The sequence below is a fragment of the Anthonomus grandis genome, chromosome 12, assembly GCF_022605725.1.
Source record: "Anthonomus grandis grandis chromosome 12, icAntGran1.3, whole genome shotgun sequence".
Classification (NCBI taxonomy): domain Eukaryota; kingdom Metazoa; phylum Arthropoda; class Insecta; order Coleoptera; family Curculionidae; genus Anthonomus; species Anthonomus grandis.
Window position 1 is genome coordinate 9,651,045 of NC_065557.1, and position 20,048 is coordinate 9,671,092.

The 20,048-nt window shown below is 28.4% G+C and overlaps 1 protein-coding gene across 2 annotated transcripts in view; it reads left to right on the plus strand.

The window, feature by feature from the left end:
• LOC126742712 (protein turtle homolog B-like) overlaps positions 1-14,584 on the plus strand; it is a 472,815-nt gene extending 458,231 nt beyond the window's left edge. For both annotated transcript variants that reach the window (XM_050449495.1, XM_050449496.1), the window contains exons 15-17: positions 6,542-6,798; positions 7,198-7,370; positions 13,599-14,584. In XM_050449495.1, coding sequence (XP_050305452.1) covers positions 6,542-6,798; positions 7,198-7,370; positions 13,599-13,698 — 530 coding nt within the window. In that variant the 3' untranslated portion in view covers positions 13,699-14,584. The remainder of the gene's footprint in view (positions 1-6,541; positions 6,799-7,197; positions 7,371-13,598) is intronic.
• The last annotated feature ends 5,464 nt before the right edge of the window (positions 14,585-20,048 follow it).

Genomic DNA, 20,048 nt, shown 5'->3' on the forward strand with positions numbered 1-20,048 from the left:
AAAGACTACATCGGGGTCGACTACTTTTTAATAATTCATATCAGTATGCGATCGCAATGTAACTGAAAAAACAAAATCACACATGTTTGTGTGACATGTTTTGCCTTAAAAGCATTATCAAACTTATAAATGATTGTTAAGAAAGATCCTAAATCTTCGGTGTATAATGGAAATTTAAAATAAAAACCAGTTACCACACATAATACAATAACCACTTATGACTAACAGCAACAACAGTTTTTATTTTAGTATTCTATTTTATATGGGAGATTTAAGGTTTTTCTTTTCGACAATTTAAAGGTCTAATGATACTCTAACTAAAATATTACTAAATGATACTAAAATTTTACCATTTGACTAAGTTTTATTATATCTACTATTATACTGTGAGTGTGTTTTTGTTTTATTTAATGTTATAACTTTAAGGCAGTAAGTATTAATTTAATGTTGATCTAACTTCAACAAAATTATTATATTTAATCTTTTAACATAACAATAATGTAATATAATACGATGGGGAAATTAGATCAATAACAAGGTCATTATGGTAATGGTAAAACGGATCATTCAGAGTTCTGGATTTGGCACAAGACCGGATTTCTATGCATTCTAAGACGTTCGTGTACCCGATAACGTCTCATATCTTGCGGCTTTAACATCGGAAAATCTACTTTTGCTTTGTCGAAGGTTACGAATATAATATCGAACTGAGTTTTGCATTAATTTTATCTTCTCGCTGAAGTTATTTCTCGAGATGTGCTCCGAAATTACCTTTGAGAACTTATTCAATGCTGGAACGGATTTTGCCTTTATAGATTATTTCTAAATCCTTTTTTGGATTTTACATACAGATTTTGAATGCAAAGTGAATACAAGCGAACTTTCCGCATATTTTTCTTTATTCGTCAATAGACTAAATATTTCAATTATATTTATTTAAATCATAGATTTTTATTTAAGTGTAAAATTTATTTTTGCAGTATATTTTGGTCAAGACTCCTTATTAAGAGTATACTTATAATACAAAGCCCTTAAAGATTTTTTATATTCTCCTATTTTTTATACAAGAAATCCTCAACATTTCTCATTTCTTTTATCATCAATCCCTTTATTCTTTTTGCTTCTACCTATATTTATCACGTTGACTTTTAAATCATTTTGGTATGCCATATGCCAGAAGTAAAAGCAAATGAGAACTTCAGTTAGTTCTTCGACAAAGTACTGCTTCCTATGAAAGTTTTATTTGATATTTTACGTGTAACCTAGATATCTGGACTCGTGCCTATTGTTCCAAAGAACTAGATGTATTCTTTGTCCTTTTTCTACGTACTTGGTCCAAAGACAATGTACAATTCCGCATCACTTTGTACTCACAAATGAAAAGTAATCAAAAACATTGTTTACTCTATCAGATTTACTCAGATTTATTTGAAAATTCGTGTTTTCCATCTACGTATATAATGTTTAATAACTTTGAATAACTTGATAACTTTTACTTTGAAAACTAACGTGTATTCAAAAACCGGCGAGCAAATATTTTAACCTAGTATTCAAAACAATGCAATGTTGCCAGAGTTGCCCAAAGTTCTGAGAAATCCCGTTAAAGTATTCAGGACTAAAACATACAGGTTAAAAAAATGACTAAATTCGAAAAGTGTGGGTAAAATTTTATGCAAGCAACGAATTAAGTTTATTGTTTTAATACTTCACAATTGGAGCATTTGCTAAGTATTTTCGCATTTTCACTCGGATTTTGTCAAACATCAAAACTTACCTTTATTCGAGAGTGAGCATGAAATTTTTTTTTCTTATAAGAATTTTAATACTTTTCTGTTTAGAAAATCAGGAATATAATAATACTGTTAATAAAGAGATCCAGTATTAGCATCAAGGAGTTGTCAGTATTTACGCAGATGCATCTAAAACATATGGAGTGTGTAAAAGACGCATATTAAATACTTGACGATTAAATCAAAAAATCCTTTACACATTACATATTTCCTTACCTTAACTAAACCAATAAAAAAAATTGGAGGTCACAAATTGGTGAATAAAGAGTCAATAGCTGTAATATTTATACAACGATAAATAAGCAACTTACCTTGGAGCCATCAAATAAAAATACCAACATTAGTAGGAGTAATTCTACTAGGTTTATTAGACTTACTATGGTCATGGCAATGTAAGATACCTCTTATACAAGATAAAGGTAGTCTAAAATCTGTACTATGTAATATATAATATTATAACTACTGTAGGCAATCTGAACCATTGGCACTTTATATGTCATTCACTTTTTTGAACCAAGAATCGGCCAAATTGAATTAGCTACTAACGAATGGATATAATTTAGTAAACATAACGAAGGCAGACAGTAGAGTTAACCATGTATTAGTTCAATTTGTACAAATGCCTGAACAAAAACTGTAATTGAGTTCTTCTGTATGGTTTACCTTATATAAATAGTCTTATCTCCCCTATCGATCCAGTGTTGTGTGAATACAAGTCGCCTTGACGAACCACTTGGTGTAAAAAGTATGTGCATGTCTAAATTTTATTAATATCCATAGTGTAGTACAGTAGGTGACATATATCTCACATATAGATTAGATACAAGTTACTGAATGCTCTATGTGCAAAGCCGTTGGCATAAACTGTCATCTTAGGTGGGTGTTAGGAATTAAGAATAAAAGTCTTTTAGTCTTCTGATCTTCCAAACAATATTTGAAGCCTATAAGTATTTGTTGATTATTCAGTATATGACCTCAATTGCTATTGCTTCACCAATTGCCTGAAATCAATTAATTTATTTTTTATTATATATTTATTTGAAAATTCCCTCTCCTGATCTACCTATATAATAATGTGCTATAACAAATATTTAAACCTAATGTGTATTCAAAAACCTATTAAAAAATCAATGCAATAGTGCCAATATTGCCGAAATTTGTAGAAAATTTTGTTAAAGTCTTGAGGTTTAAAACATATAAGGTTAAATAAATTTTACGACTAAATTAAAAAAGTGTCCGTACTTCAAGCAGCCATCCAAAAACTTGAATACTAAATTCACGTATTGTCCATAATAGTTTGTCCGTAACAAGGAAACAGCCCTTGCCGCCGAACTCCTCGACACTACAACTTGTCGTAATTGTGAACTTCCAGTTTAACTTTGGCGAACTTTACATAATGAACGACTCAGCGAAGGTTTACGTCACATATATATTAAACCCCTCTTGTAATGCAAACTAATTTTATTGGGGAGGCCAGGACGACACGCTTATAAACTCGCAAAGGGTTTAGTACATGCAGCAGCCTTATACATACATATATAATTATAAATAGCGAAATGTTGCCTTTAGGATTAAATAGTTTTCTTGGTAGCGAAATATTACTGAGATCAAAATAACCTCGACGAGATCAATCTATTTGTTGGGGTTGATTTATGGTCACCCCAATACGTACGGATATACTTTAGGGTCGACCCCATAAAATCGTCCAAAATCAGAATATACTGGCCGAAGGCTCTGATTTTGCTTTTTAGATTCCGTCCATCTCCTTGGACGTGACTGTTCGGTTTGAGGAGGGTGAAGGGAAGGGTCAGCTTATATTCTTTTTCTTTTAGGCTAAAGATAATTAAGTTCGGAATCTTAGAGAGAAATTACGAAACGTGGCTTACTTGATCCTGTTTTTGTTTTGGAAAAATTGAATTTTATATGTCTGTATAGGGTGGCCCAAATTTGAGCTTTATCTTAAACAGCACAAAAATGTTACATAGATATCTCTGTACATGCACAGAATATTTGTGACAGATATATGACGTGCTAGAAAAGTACATAAATAATAATTATGCTTTAGATCGAAATATAAATATAGGTAATTTGTACGTATTTTTTAAAAAATTTTACTGCCGGAAATTGTGTGCTTAATTTGGACATTTACTAGACCTTTTTTGTAAAAAAAATATATTTTCGAATAAAGCAAAAATATTTATACAATCTAAAGTTGACATATATTTAAAACGAAAAATCCAATAACTAATAAAATACCATTCTTATGCACTTGCACTTTTATTATTTTTTTTTGCTTTAGTAAATTATTAAACTATTAAGCGCACTTAAAATTGCGCAATTTATTGTTTAATAATATGCAGTTTTTAAATTTTAAATATTTAACATGAGAATATAACAAATATTGTTATAAAATATTTTTTAATGAGATTTTTGTTACATAAAAAGAGTTTTTAAATACTGGTATTTCAGCTTTGCTTTTACTAAAAGCCACATTTTATTTAACAAATATACATTAAAAGTAATATTCTATTTTTGTTTAGAGCATTATTTCGCTATTAATTTACTTCATTGTGTAAAAAATCATTATTTAATTAATTAGAGGAATGAAACAAATCTAAATAAATACAACTCAATTTGCTATTTTTTAATTTTATTTAGGTGTAACTAGATAAATAAAAATAAACTTTTGATGAAAGTGAAATCTAAACCAGAGATATCTGAGTTTTTTTCTTTAAAAAATATTTCCTTTTTAATTTAATATTTTATTGTATTTAGAGAAGTCAAATATAGTAATAAATGTCAAAAGTCTATTGAAAAAAAAACATTTAAAGATCGTTTCCATAAGAAAAAGCATTGGATTTTTAATTGAAAAAAATATCTTTAAAGAGGTTTATTTATTTCGTTGTATATGTTTAAATAACGTCACAAAAAAAGTTAAAACATCAGAACTACTAAAACTTGTAATTTTCAAATAAAAAAATCAAATCAGGATTTTAAGAAACAGCGAAGACGACTCTTTTAAAAAGCCATATATTTTTTATAGTTAAAACAAAGGTGAAAACACAAAATCGCAGTCTCACTAAATATATATAAGTTTTATAAGCTACACGTGTTTCGTTCTTATCGGAGCATTATTAGGCCTAAAAAATAAATTAAAAATTTGTACAGAAAGAACATCAATAAAGTATGATAAAGCTTTGTATCTAGATCTACATTTATACAAATCACATTACAAATAACAACAAATCAAAAGTTAGGTTAGGTCAATATTATACAAGGTAGATAAAATAGAATATTAAAAGAAAATTCAATATATTCCAAATTTCAAATCAGTTTATTGATGATAAAATTCCTTATAACTTGAGATAATTTATATGTAATAAACGTTTAAAGATAAGAAAAATTGTATAAACTATAAAAAAATTTTAAATTTCCTTTCGACGGTATTTAGCATATTCCAGATTTTAAAATAGTATTTTATTGACAACGAAATTTCTTAAAATCCGAGTTTCTTAATAAAAATAAATGTTTTAAAATAAGAAAAGATGACCTTTTATTTAAAAAAAAAATCAAGTTTTTTATTCAACTGTTTTTAGCCTATTTCAAATTCGATAACGGCATTTATTGTAAGCATTTATTATCATTTTATTGGCTATAAAGTATTTTAAAAATGCGATTTTTTCAATAAAAAAACTACCAAAGATCACAAAAACTGACCTTAGTATTTTGCTAAATGTATTCCACTGATGTCATAAAAAATTGAGAAATTTAGGTTTTTCTGCGGCGGTTTTTGGCTTATTCCAAATTTCAATACGTCATTTTATTACCTATAAAGTTTGTTAAGCTGCAAATTTTTCAATGAAAAAAACTATTAGAGATAAAAAAACCGGACGTATTTTGCTAAATATATTCCAATATTGTCATAAAAAATTAAGAAGTTGGAGTTTTTCTTCAACGATTTTTGGCTTATTTGACATTTTAAAACGTCACTTTATTAACTACAAAGTTCCTCAAAATTTGATTTTTTTAAGAAAAATATACTTTTAAAGATGACGAAAACTGGTTGTATTGAAAAGACATTTATTTTGATAAATGTATTCAAACAATGCATAGTATTAAAAATAAGAGATTCGTGTTTTTGCTTCAACAGTTTTTGGCCTATTTCAAATTTCCAAACGTCATTTTACTCAAAATAAAATTTATAAAACTTTTAATTATAAAATAAAAAAAAAAACTGATAGAAAAGATGACAATAAGTGGCTTTATTAAAAAACCTTACATTCTGTCAAGGGGATTTAAATAATGCTATAAAAAAAAAAATTGAGTTCTGTCTTTGACGGTTCTGAGCCTATTCTAAATTCCAAAACGTCATTTTATTAAAGCTAAATTTTCTTAAAAAATTAATTTTTAATTTTAAAAAAATGACGAAAACTGGTGGTATTGTGTCAATGGTCTTCAGTATAATTAAAATTCCAATACGACATTATCTTGATAACAAAATGCCTTAAATCCTAAATTAAAAAAAAACCTCTCGTAGATGACAAAAAGTTGCTTTATTAAAAGTTCATACTTTTTGATATATTTATTAAAATAATTCTCCCAAAAACATATAAAATATAAGTTTTTTGTTCCGAGATTTTGGGAATATTGAAACCCTCATTTTCTTAAGAATAAAATTATCCTTAATTCCAATGATAAGGCTTGAGTTTGAACCACTCTGCACACTTGACAAATTAAAATTTAACCCCTAGGTGGTAGTCCAGTATCGAAACACGAATCCAGTGCAGGCGAGTGCGACAGTGATGAAAAAAACCCGGACATTATACCCCAACCAGTAGACATGGACGACGGTTCGGACTATTCCAGAAAAAAGCAACACGTATCCACGATAGAGACCTCTTCGCCCAGCAGAAGTTTGCTCCATCCAGCAGGAAACTCTGGATATATGGGCTATTGCACTTTAAGAAATGGAATGCCCATGCACGAGCTTAACGCTCAATCAAAATTGGTAAGCATTAATTTGTAAATATCCATTTAGCCCTAAAATCTCAAACAAACAAACTTTAACAAAAAAATATTATGGTTCATTTATTTACACTGTGGCTTTTACAAAAATTGGGTACAATACCGTAGCTACCGTTGACAAAACGATAACCTTTTAATTTGCTAAACTAGGTTTTAAACCTAATAAAAGCAACTTTTAGAGGGCAAAATGTAATTGTATGGCATAAAAGGCCACACAAAAGAGTATGCGGTCATTCGGTGGAGCCCGACTGCAGTCAATTGCTTGTATTTTGAAGATAGCTTTGTTGTTGCCTAGTTGCGTTTGGCTTGTATCCCGCGAGACGTTTTGAAATTTATATGAAAGGAATATTACCGGATTATACAATGAAATATTTATTTTTAGTTGCCGGGTCCGACACAAATGATGTCAGCTTATAGTACGTCTTGCACGTTACCTAGGCAACCACCGCAGACGTGGCAGTATGGTCCTGTGAGCCATTTGCCACCAGGAATGTATCCTGTGCAGTATAGGGGTGGTCCTGTTGCACCACCTAGGATAAGGGCAACTCAAACAAGGTAATTTATAAAGTACTAGGAAGCAATTTATTTCGGCTTGGCTTAATAGGATGTAAAAAATGCTTAAGTCTTTATTTAGTAAATATATACCAAAGAGATAAACCAGATATACTATTTTTTTAATTATTATTATTGTTATGGAAAAGTGGGCCCTAGTTTGCCTTTTTAGTAGTTCTAGCAATTTTTTAATTTATTTCTATTATTTATATATTTCTAATATTTTGCCCTGCTAGGCTAGCATTTCTTATTTTGAAATATATATATCTATTGCAGCTTTAAAAGCAAATTAGTTCTTTAGATAAAAAGTTTTTTTACGTAACCCTTAACGTTTGCCACAGCATTACATTGGGTATTTAGTATCCGTATTAACAATTAGCAAAATATACATTTTAGACAGGCTTAATGCAAAATGTTTTAAGCCATTTATATTATTCATATATTTAATTTATGCATAACTTAAATGGATACGCACATTAATATAACAGAAAATTCCGAGATTTTAAGTGGATTTCGAAGAATATTCAAAGGGGAGTGTTTTGAATGAAGCTAAGAACAGGAAAAGAGACAAAAAGATCGGTACATACACTATCAGATCCATATTTGAAGCAGGTATAATTCATAATGTGCAACTTCAAGAAATGCAGCGACATAATATAGGCATAACAGAACAGTAAAACTAGATGGCCTATTTCAGGAGAAATAAAAATGAATCAGTCAAAAATTGATACTCGGGTAACGCAAGCTTCGGGTTCCGATAAGGGTGAAGATGCGGTAGAACAATTCTATAATGAAATTAGATAAGCTCCGGTCAAAAAAGAACAGGTATGTCACGAAAATATTGGATGACTTTAAAGCAAAAATTGAAAAGAGGACAGTCGAAAATAATAATGGTGATTGTGGGTTGGGCACAAAGAATTAAATGGGAAATAGCATGATACAGTTCCGCCAAGAACAAGAAAATGTGATTTCAAACACATATTTTAAACTACCCGATAGGAGATTTTGTAGTTTAAAATTACCCGCCGATAACACCAATTACATAGTTAAAAATCAAACTGATGCAGCCTGGAGCAGATGTAGCAATAGATCATAATTCAGTGCTAGTAAGGCTAAGAGTTCGACTGACAAAGCAAAATCCCAGAAAAAAAAAAACCTTGACAAACCTTAAACTTTCAAAGCTAAGAATATTAACAGCGACCTAAGCAAGATACTAAGGATGAACCAACGATCCAAGCATAATATGGAATTCCATTAAAACTACAATAAGCACTTTAACAGAAGTGGTTTCTACAAGAAGAGATAACAATTAGAAACAAAAATAAAGGATAACTTTAAAACTAATGGAGGAAAAAATATTATACAAAAACACAGATCATAATGCAAGTAAAATACAAATAAAGAGATAGCAAAAGATGACGAGAAGTTAAAGAAAAACGGTACGGACAAAAAAATTATAAAGAACCAGAAGAGTTACTAACAAAACACAATAATTTTAATTTTGATAAAAAATAAGTATTATAAAAGGACGGAAACCAATGTAATATCTTGCTGAACTGAGATGTCAAACTAATCCCAGACACTGCAAAAAACTAGCAAGGTAGAATGAGTATATCTAAGAACTAATTGAAAACGATAGACAAAAAATAAGTCTAATTAGTTACGGTCTCCAAATATTCCTAAAGATAATACATAAGAAAATTTTTAGGAAATTTGTACAAGATATTAGCAAAACTTTCTTTCTATGATGCTATATGAGCTGATGCAAATATTAAAAAAAAATGTTTTTAAAGTTTTAATTAGATGATTTTACAAATATGTGAAATTTTTCCAAATGCCTTGAATAACAAAACGATGCATAACTTAAATGGATATGCTTATTATATATGAACATAACTTAATGTATACTAATTATTTATTTAGTATGTAACCAGGTACTATCCATATTTTAAGCTAACCCAAAAAGGCTTAGAACTTAATAAATCCTAAAGTTTAATGAAAATGTTATTAGTAATATACAAAAATATGATTTTTGAGTGTTTTTACATTTTACAAAACATTGGGAATTAACTGGCCACTTTGATTGTTACCTTAACACATAGGTGCATAATAGAAAATGTAATAATTGAAAAATAAATTAAAGATTGGTAGCCTTTTATAAGAATTTAGTTTATAAACTTAGTATTATTATGATTATCGTCATCAGAAAAATCCGAAAATGACCTGAATTATAGAAAAAGCTTAGTTAAAAAAAAAAAAAAAAAATAATAATAATAATAATAATAATAATAATAATAATAATAATAATAATAATAATAATAATAATAAATATTCTTTATTTGCCAAGTATATAAACAAAATGCAAGTTCTGGTCTTAACATTGTGGCCCATACTTAAAAATTATACTTCAATAGCGCTTACTGACTAATTAATGAAAAAGGTTTTTTTCTTAAAACCATGTAATATATATCCAATCATTTGAAGCAGTTTTAAATTTTCAATATATGGGTCTATAATGCAAATAATATAAGTAAATACCAAAAGAAATATATTTAATTAAAAAAATGTTTAATTCCTATACTAAGGACCTCAGCAAACATACAAATAAACTGCAATGAACTATCCAAGAATCATAGATAGTATAATTAATTTATGCCCTGCTGATTTATTAGACGTAAAATTATCTTTTTACAAAAAATTATTATAGGAAATTAATAGTCGATCTGTGAATTATTGATTGATTGTCGAATTTATAGTGATATTTGTGTTTTACGGCTCGGGACATAAATAGTATTGTTTTTTACATTTTAATGTATAACATTCCCAAAAGATATTTTCTGATAAAGATAAGGAAAACTACAATATTTTAAAATTTTATAAAAAAATTTCAAGAAATGAGCAATTTTTTGATTGTCCAGAATAATCCATCCAAGTTCAGGATGTTTACAAGAAATACGATTTTGTCTGCGTATTCTAAATATTAGTCATATGAAAAAGTTTTGGAGTCATTGCAGTCATTACGATCCTCATAATCAAGACACTACCTATGAACCACATCACATTAATTAGACTGTGAAAGCACCAACGAATCATATAAATATATTATTAGATAAATTAAATATTTAATAAAAATTGCTTTTTAATATCCAGATTTAAATAGCGCTAATAAGGAAAACTAGAAAAATTAAAAAAAAAACTTAAAATGTTCCTATCTATTAAAGTTATGCACATTTTTTACGTACTTTTTCAGGTGTTCATAAAGTAATTTTCCTAAAAAGTTTCAAAAATGGAAATTTTGGGCTTTTTAGAAAAACGGGACCTCAAAGATTAAAATAATTAATCATAGCATTTTGTAGGGTGGTCTACATAGCTGCAAAGTCTATATACTTCAAAATGAAATATATAGATTTGATGTTGAAATATTATGTAGAATTTGATAGAAGATTTAGCAGAAAAATATATGTAATAGATAAAAATGTGTCCAGGCCACCAACATTTATTCTAACCCATACCTATAATAGTTAATAAAAGAGAGAAAAAAGTGCATTATTCTGCTATTTTCTGGATGTTACTTGTATTTCTAAGAACTAAACTATTTTATTTAAGGAAATGAGCTTTGATGATGCCCTAAGTGCAGGGGCAAAGAATTAATTTCAAATGGATTTGAAGACATAAAAAATACAAGTTTATAGACTATTAAGATGGCGCTAAACATTGTTGGTTTTGCATTACTACTTGTTTGAAAAAAAAACACTGAAGACTGAAGGCTTGAAAACATTAAAAATTAATTGTATTAATAAAAGACCTAAGAAATTATTTTGATTTTAGACTCCTGAGAAATCGTTTAAAATTTTTGAAACGCCTAAAAACATTTCAAGAGCACGGAAAATATTTATTTCAAATTCCTGGATGTTATCTGTTTACTGCATGAAGAACAAAAAAATTGACTCCAAAAAATTCAATTCCCTAGAAAGTTAAAAAAAATCACATCACATTAATTAGACTGTGAAAGCACCAACGAATCATATAAATATATTATTAGATAAATTAAATATTTAATAAAAATTGCTTTTTAATATCCAGATTTAAATAGCGCTAATAAGGAAAACTAGAAAAATTAAAAAAAAAAATTAAAATGTTCCTATCTATTAAAGTTATGCACATTTTTTACGTACTTTTTCAGGTGTTCATAAAGTAATTTTCCTAAAAAGTTTCAAAAATGGAAATTTTGGGCTTTTTAGAAAAACGGGACCTCAAAGATTAAAATAATTAATCATAGCATTTTGTAGGGTGGTCTACATAGCTGCAAAGTCTATATACTTCAAAATGAAATATATAGATTTGATGTTGAAATATTATGTAGAATTTGATAGAAGATTTAGCAGAAAAATATATGTAATAGATAAAAATGTGTCCAGGCCACCAACATTTATTCTAACCCATACCTATAATAGTTGATAAAAGAGAGAAAAAAGTGCATTATTCTGCTATTTTCTGGATGTTACTTGTATTTCTAACAACTAAACTATTTTATTTAAGGAAATGAGCTTTGATGATGCCCTAAGTGCAGGGGCAAAGAATTAATTTCAAATGGATTTGAAGACATAAAAAATACAAGTTTATAGACTATTAAGATGGCGCTAAACATTGTTGGTTTTGCATTACTACTTGTTTGAAAAAAAAACACTGAAGACTGAAGGCTTGAAAACATTAAAAATTAATTGTATTAATAAAAGACCTAAGAAATTATTTTGATTTTAGACTCCTGAGAAATCGTTTAAAATTTTTGAAACGCCTAAAAACATTTCAAGAGCACGGAAAATATTTATTTCAAATTCCTGGATGTTATCTGTTTACTGCATGAAGAACAAAAAAATTGACTCCAAAAAATTCAATTCCCTAGAAAGTTAAAAAAAATTCCTTCAAATGATTGACGAACATAAAAATTTAGCCCAAAACAAATGAAAAAACTGTTTGAAAGGTTTGGAAGATATAAAGAGAGTTTTTAAAAACCTGTATGACAGATGATGACTGGCCCTGAAGATAGTACCAATTAATGTCAAAACTTGAGAAAATCATGTAAGATGGCTGGATATGACAAATCAATTGAGTCAATAAAATATATAAAAAATTACTCCAAACTCTAAAAAAACATTCCGAAAGCCTATACAATCATATTAAAAATTGCTGAATGACATAAAAATGGGTTAAATACCTAAAAAACATGAAACTGTTACTTCCTGGATATTTTCAGGATTAATCAATGAAGTCTTAAAAATTACTTAAAAAACCTGGGCGATTCTAGAAAAACCTAAAAAATTGTTTAAATTCGTTAAAATGCGTATAGTCATTTTGGCAGCCTGGAAAACATTAAAAAAATTATTTTAATTTTCTGGATGATATAAAAGTGACGACCAATGTCTAAAACATAAAAATTGACTTCAAAACTTGTAAAAAGGTAATAGGAAAAATGGCTTGAAAAAGTCAGTGAGAGATCACTCTAAATGCCTGGGAAACCTAAAAAGCGTTTTTAAAAACATAAAAATTTTTAAAATTTAGTTGAATTTTTCGAAAACATAAAAAATTACCCTGACTTTATTATAAACTTGAAAAATGACGTCAGATTATTGACAAACAAAAAATGTATTCCAAAATCCTGAAATAAAATGTAAAAACTATTTAAATGGTCTGGAACATATAAAAATAGTTTTTATCAGCCTAAACAACAAATATTGACTGGCTCTAAAGAAACTAAAAAAATACCTGATTTTCACGATAAATTTAGAATAACATAATAAAAATTTGGGTAAATCTTGGGCTTATATTTAAAGCTTTTCCATACTTAAGACGCATAGATCAAGATGCCCAATTATTCTTTCCAAGTATATGACTAAGAAATTAAGAATTTCAATATTTGCAGTAATATGAAAGTAAATAATTCGTATATCCATAAAAGAAGATTTACGTAAAATATTTAAAAATTTAACTTCCTAATATTAGGCCATAAAATTCACGTCTTTATAAAAATACCCTAAAAATATTAATATCGTAACATGTTATTCCAAATTAATGTCATAACCTAAAAATGTATTTCTTTATCTAACTATAGGCATAACTTTTAAATAGTTAAACAAATGAAAAAAGGACATTTCGTTAATATTTGAGAGCAAGAAAACCATAAAAGAATAAAAGTTATAAGTATTTAAAACATAAAAAATAAAATTTTTGCAGGGAGCCTCCTATACCGTTACAGCCCCTAGTATCAGCCCCCGAAGAGGAGCCCTCTCCAGAAACCCCTCTGATGGCAAATAAACGTGAAAGCACCGTTTGACAAATGACTGAATTATAAAAACTGGAACTAGATGGTGATTTAGTGTAATTATAGGATAAATCAGGAGCTGAACTGGATCAAGAGACAGTTTTTCTAACGCTATTATATCAGAAGTTTTGTGTGATAATGGTGTATGTATGGATCAAATGCCTAATAATATTTTTATTTATATTTTAAAGAGAATCATTAAATGCTTTTTTGATTTTATATTTCTGTAGGGCAATTTATGGTGAAATCTAGGGGTAAATTATTAATATTTTTTTTGGAAAAGTATAGATTTTTTAGAATTAAAAAGACGCGGTAAATTTATTATTGCATATATATATATATATATGGTTACTAGTAATATTTCTAGGGAAAAGTGAAAATTAACTAATAACCATGTGAATAAAATATATTTTTAACAAATTGTTTGCAGTTAGAGTAAATAAAATAAATTTTTGGTTTTTGACCAGCAATTGAGGCCATATTAAGATAGTCGATATTATAACAGGGTTTACTGATACAATTTCTGTTATTGCAAAGGGTGGTCTTTATATCACTTAGTTGTATATAAAAATTTTAATTAAAACTATACATCGACAATGTAAAATATATGCACATTCATCATAAGTTATAAATAAAAAAATTAAAACAAAAATTAAGACTGCTATAAAGCACTTAAAATAATAATAGCGAGTTTTTATTACTGTACATGAGCTTAGACATATCTTCACAAAAAAATTAAGAACTTTGCTTTATTTTTTCAATAAAGAAACGCCGAAAAGTCAGATTTAATGTTAAAATTGAACGTTCCTAATAGATTTTTGAAATAATAAAGCAAGAAAATTCATAATAGCAAATTGTTAAATGTATATAAAATATTATTAAAATAAATGTGATAATTTAAAATCATTGAATAATTAGTTATATTATCGTGTAAAATTTAAAGTATATGATATGAACTCATTTGTTATAAAATGCATCAAAGTAAGGTTTTATTTGTATCCTTGTTATATACTAAATAAATGTTTATATAATTAACTTTACGTGTGTCATATAATATTAAGTTATGCTTGGTTTTTCTTAAATTAATAGTAGCCAATCATTTAATGTAAATAACTAAGAATGTAAATTTACAGTATTTTCTGCCTTGTAAATATTTTCCTCAAAGGTGTTTACATACCCAAATATTTTTTTGTAATTTATGTAAGAATGTATCACCATTGTTTTATTAAAAATTCTCAACAATTTTGTCAAAAAATTAAAGTATGAATATAAAATTGTAAACGTATTTTATTATTATCCCTTGTTATATAATTATAAAAAAGAAAATTAAAAATCAATAATTGACAGCAGCGCCTTCTGTTCTTAAATTTGTTCAACAGGAAAATCGTTACTTCATTGTGATATATGTGATCGATACGAATTGGAGGGAAACTGTCAATAAGTTTTTAATCAAATATTCCTAGAGAGATTCCTCTTTCTAGCAGGATTTTATTTTTAAGATCAATGTATTTATTCCAGCGTAGTAGTTTGTCTGGTTACACTAAACATTTGACATAAGAAATTTTATTCCCCTGTCAGTATTCTTAATTATAAATACTTTTATTTAATTTATCTTGTTGTAGTTGAGAAGTATATTTCTTTGAACAAAACCACTCGTCAACAGATTCCTGCACTGCCTTTACATTACTTATTCCTGTACTCCTTAATAGTCCGGTTGATACAGCTATCGTATTACCATCCGCAAACAAGAGCAATGTTGCTTTCGTTTTATTAACTGGTAGGTCATGTATATTTAAAACACATATAATATATATTTAAAACACAGCCCCAGAATGAAAAAGAACTATATTCCCTACTATATCAATAAACAACTCGATCTCTTTAAGTACTTATAATTTTCTTTATTATTTTATGAACAACAATACCGAAAAAAGAATTAAAGTGTCTGGTTTTATGAATTGTTTTCATCATCTGTACCAATCCCAGGAAAAAAATTTACTATGCTATGATTTTGGCTAAATTAAATTATATTTGTTTCTTTTTTGAAGCATACGTAAATAATAGATCTCACTCTGGGTAAGTAAGTAGTAATAGGTATTAGGTATATTCGGAAGTAGTTTGATTTTCTGAGTTTAAAAATGAGCAATTCATAAGACACGAGATTAAGTATATTGTTATTTTCAATTTATGTTTCTGATATGAATATATCAATTCTAAACTCAAAAACACAGTACTTGCCCTGGTTAGTTTAAAAGTCCCCATTTGAAATAATTATTTCTTATATTTCCTTTAACTTTAAATAGAAGTATCAAAAATAACCTTCAGGAAATCTGCAAATTAATAAAATATTTACAAATAAGCTTATACAAGATAAACAGCGTAAAATTACTGGTAAGTTCGCATATCATAAATATTGCATTATGTATATTGCAACTTCAATTTGGTGTGTATCCTTAAAAAAAACTAACTTTAAAGTATCTATTACGAGATGATCTACTTTCAATTAATTTAACCAATATTTAGGAAAACTTGCTATGTCATAATCCCTACCGACTGAAAATGCTTTTACTAAACTAACGTTATTTCTCCATGATTAGATAGAGACTCTTTAATTTTTTATCTTTCTAACGATTCGGATTGAGTGACAATGGGTAGATAAAAAAGCAGGGTTGAGCGTGAGGCTAACAACTCCACATCATAAAAACCACACGTAATATGTCAACTCATGACTTTCTTCGGATTCAAATGGATCTACGACAATGATAATGGCTATAAAAAAAAATTGAAAATTAAAACATTGAATGTTTAAAAATTGACATGCAGCAGCGATAAAAACAAAAGAACAACTACCGATATGTTTATCACGGCAGTTTAAGAGGTCGGAAAGTCAGAGAATGTGTATTATTCTATGGCGAAAATAGAGACCAAAGACACGAATTAGGAACTGGCTTTGTTGTATTCAGATTCAAATGAACCTTCAAAGTAGGCTCAAGGGTAAGAGGTATCCATTCACGCACCTACGAAAGAAAAAGACCACGAAAGACAACGAATCTTTTAACGACCTACTGAAACTAATACTGGGAGACTTTAATGCAAAAGTTGGAAGAGACAAAGCCTTTAGGCAAACCATAGGACGACACAGTCTGTATGTGTATTTTAATGATAATGAGCTGCGATTAATGGAGTTAGCATCACCTAATTATCTCCTTCTTAAGTCCAAAATGTTTGAATATAAGAACATACACCAATGAATATAGATATCCGACAAACCATGTATTAATTAATGCAAGGCACGGTAGCAACTATTCTACACAGCAAAGCCACTAATCTTAGAGTAAAAGATACAACGATAAAAGAAATAAGCAGACTTTAAAACATCAAGGCTCCAGACAGTGATAAAATACAAATAGAGAGTTATCATATCGATAAAATGTGCTGTTTAAATGATCGTGAATTATCTTTTATTATTACGAGATATAACCTCCTGGTTCTCATTAAAATAATTCTTTATTTCGCACACCAAGTGGGGGACTGTCGGTGTGGATTCAAAAAGAGGCCGCTTAACTATAAACCGAATCTTCACTATTTGACCACTGACGGAGAAATGCTGGGAATACAGCAATACTTTACACCAAATATTTAATGATTTCCAACAAGCGTGTGATAAAATTTTAAAAGTAGAGCTATGAAAGGCTATAGCAGAACTAGGAATACCTAGAAAGTTCCTAAGGACGACTAAAGTATGTGTCGAAAAGTGGTATAGTTATGCTAGGATTTGGAAAAAATTAAACGGGTTTTCTCATGAAAAATTGCCTTAAACACTTAAACACTAGTTAACCTTTGTTCAAGGATCAAGGCTCCCGACTTATTTTAGCCTTTGTAGATGATATAGACATAGTAGAAAAGACAATTGTAGAACATAAAAGAAGAATTTTTTAAACTAGAAAGCGCCGCAAAAGAAGTTTCAAAATTATTTAGTCTGAAACGAAATATATGACAACGGTAAGTTCTGCATAATTGAATTAGGTAATATGTAACCAGGGATAAGAGATACATATAATTTCGAACCAGGGCAGCTTAAATTTAAAATTTTTAAATTATTTACTTTAAATATTTGAGGGTTACATTAACAGTAAATAATAAAATAGAATATAAGAATATAAAGTGAGAATCGCTGTTAATTTGCACTAAAAAACTTATTAAATTCGAAAATGATTTCTTAAAAAACAAAAATTAATTTTTATCGATAAAATGATAAATGAGTAGTAAAGTTAATATGGAAACGGAATCCTACCGGCCAAAGATCTTTGAAAGACTTAAGAACTCTGAATCTTGCCAATATCGAATGCTTATGATAGACAGAAACCATTAGAGGAAAATCACCTTATCGTAAAGTCACCTAATCGTAAAGTCACCTGGGTGGTTCCCAGGGTTTTAAAAATTACAGAGTGAGAGTAACAATCTTTTTAGAATTTCATTTTTCTCATTGTTGGTTTGTATCGCTTCACACTGAAAAAACTTACGATCAAACACTCCTCTTAGCTAAAGCTCACTTAAAATATATTTGACTTTGTTGCAAAGAAGTACCAATAACTTAAAAGAACTACACCTACTTTAATTTAATCTTTTCACAGACAGTTTTTTGGTTTTCTGTCTCTACAGCTAATCAAGAAATAAAGAGATAAAATTTTTAGAGTCTTGACAAGGCCTTATTTGTTGCCTTTATTAATTATAGTCAAATATTTTTATTTTGTTTATTTTTTCTTCAATCTTATTTTAATAATTTTTATAATGGAGTTTTTGATAGTTTCACTATTTCCAAGATTCTTTTTTTATCAATTTTTTCAAGTTCATGCCTAACCTATAGGCAAGTATATTTACGTTCTGTTAATTCTTCGTTGTTTTTTTATATATTGGCCATTAAAAAGTACTTACTGGCGGCTTTGAACCCTGGGACGTAAGTATGTAGTTTATACTAACACTATAGTTTATTACCGTTCTTTTAATGTTTATGAAATATTTGCTTTAAATAAAACTCCAACTTAAAAATGCCTGGCACATGTAGAGCCTAAGAATAATAGGGAATATTTTTGTGTGCCCTTGTGACTTCTGCAAGAAGATGCTAGATAAGCAATGTTCCGGTGTTAGTTCAACCAAATATTATTATAGCTACTTGCGTAGCTATAATCTTCTTTGGTTCAACTGAAATTCCTACTTTAATCATGACAACCAGAATAATGCCCTACATATGAAAAGAATATATTTCGCAAGTTAGAAAACTAATTCAATTTACTGATCGTGTTAGTACTTTAAAGGAAGCCTTAAGTGAGATTAAAATGAGCAAACATGTTTTTTATCATCACTTGATGATATTAAGTATAATTAAGAACAGTTTTTCTGGCAAAGGTACCAGAGTGCAAGAAAACGTCATCGATAGCACAAATTAGGGTTTTATCTGAAATGACTGAAGGGAAAAAAAGATCCTGTAACTTGATATTGTTTAATCTGTCTGGGAGTTAGTGAAGTAATCTGCATAAATCTTAGAAATTTATATCTGATGTAGTTGAGGTTCCAGTTAATTTAATGTGTGCAAAATCAAGAAACGTAATAAAAATGGTCACCGTTTACTACGTTTTATCCTACGGAATCCAGAAAAGGGTCTTATAATATTATAATATTATACATTTTTAATTTTCTACTTGGGAGATGAAAACCTATTTAAAATTATAGAGTGGGCGAATATTTGGAATTTTAAACAAACATTAAGTATAATACAAAAAAAATTAAATAAAAACCCTTTTTCACTTCAATTCCTTAAAAAAAAGTGAATTAAAAAACAAACAAACAATATTTAAATTTTTAATAAGTTTAGTGGCAACGCTTAAAACTAAAGAATTTAAAAAACAGCCTTGAATTTTACGAAAAGTCAAAAATGGACAGCGGTTAAAAAATGATTATTGAGTCAGAATAAACACCAGAACAACGGGGCGAACTTAACAATTTAAAAAGGGACCTAAGGCAACAAAATGGTAAGAAAGACCTTTTCTTGAAATACAAATAAATATTTAAATAATGCCTTTTATTTCATAAAAAAAGTTTGGAAAAATGTAAACACGAAAAGAAAGAATTATGGCATTGGATTGGCATTTGAATAGGAAATTGTTAAAATATTTGCAGAATTTTTTCGATAGATGTATACAAATTAAGTCTTTGACCCACCTGATAAAACTTTTTTACAAAATACCCAGTGGTCTTGCCATAAAATCTTAGTTAGTTATGATCTCTGAGAAACTCTTATCCCGGATCGTAAATAAGGGACCTGGTCCTGACGGTATTCTTTTTATCATTACCGAACACTTTGC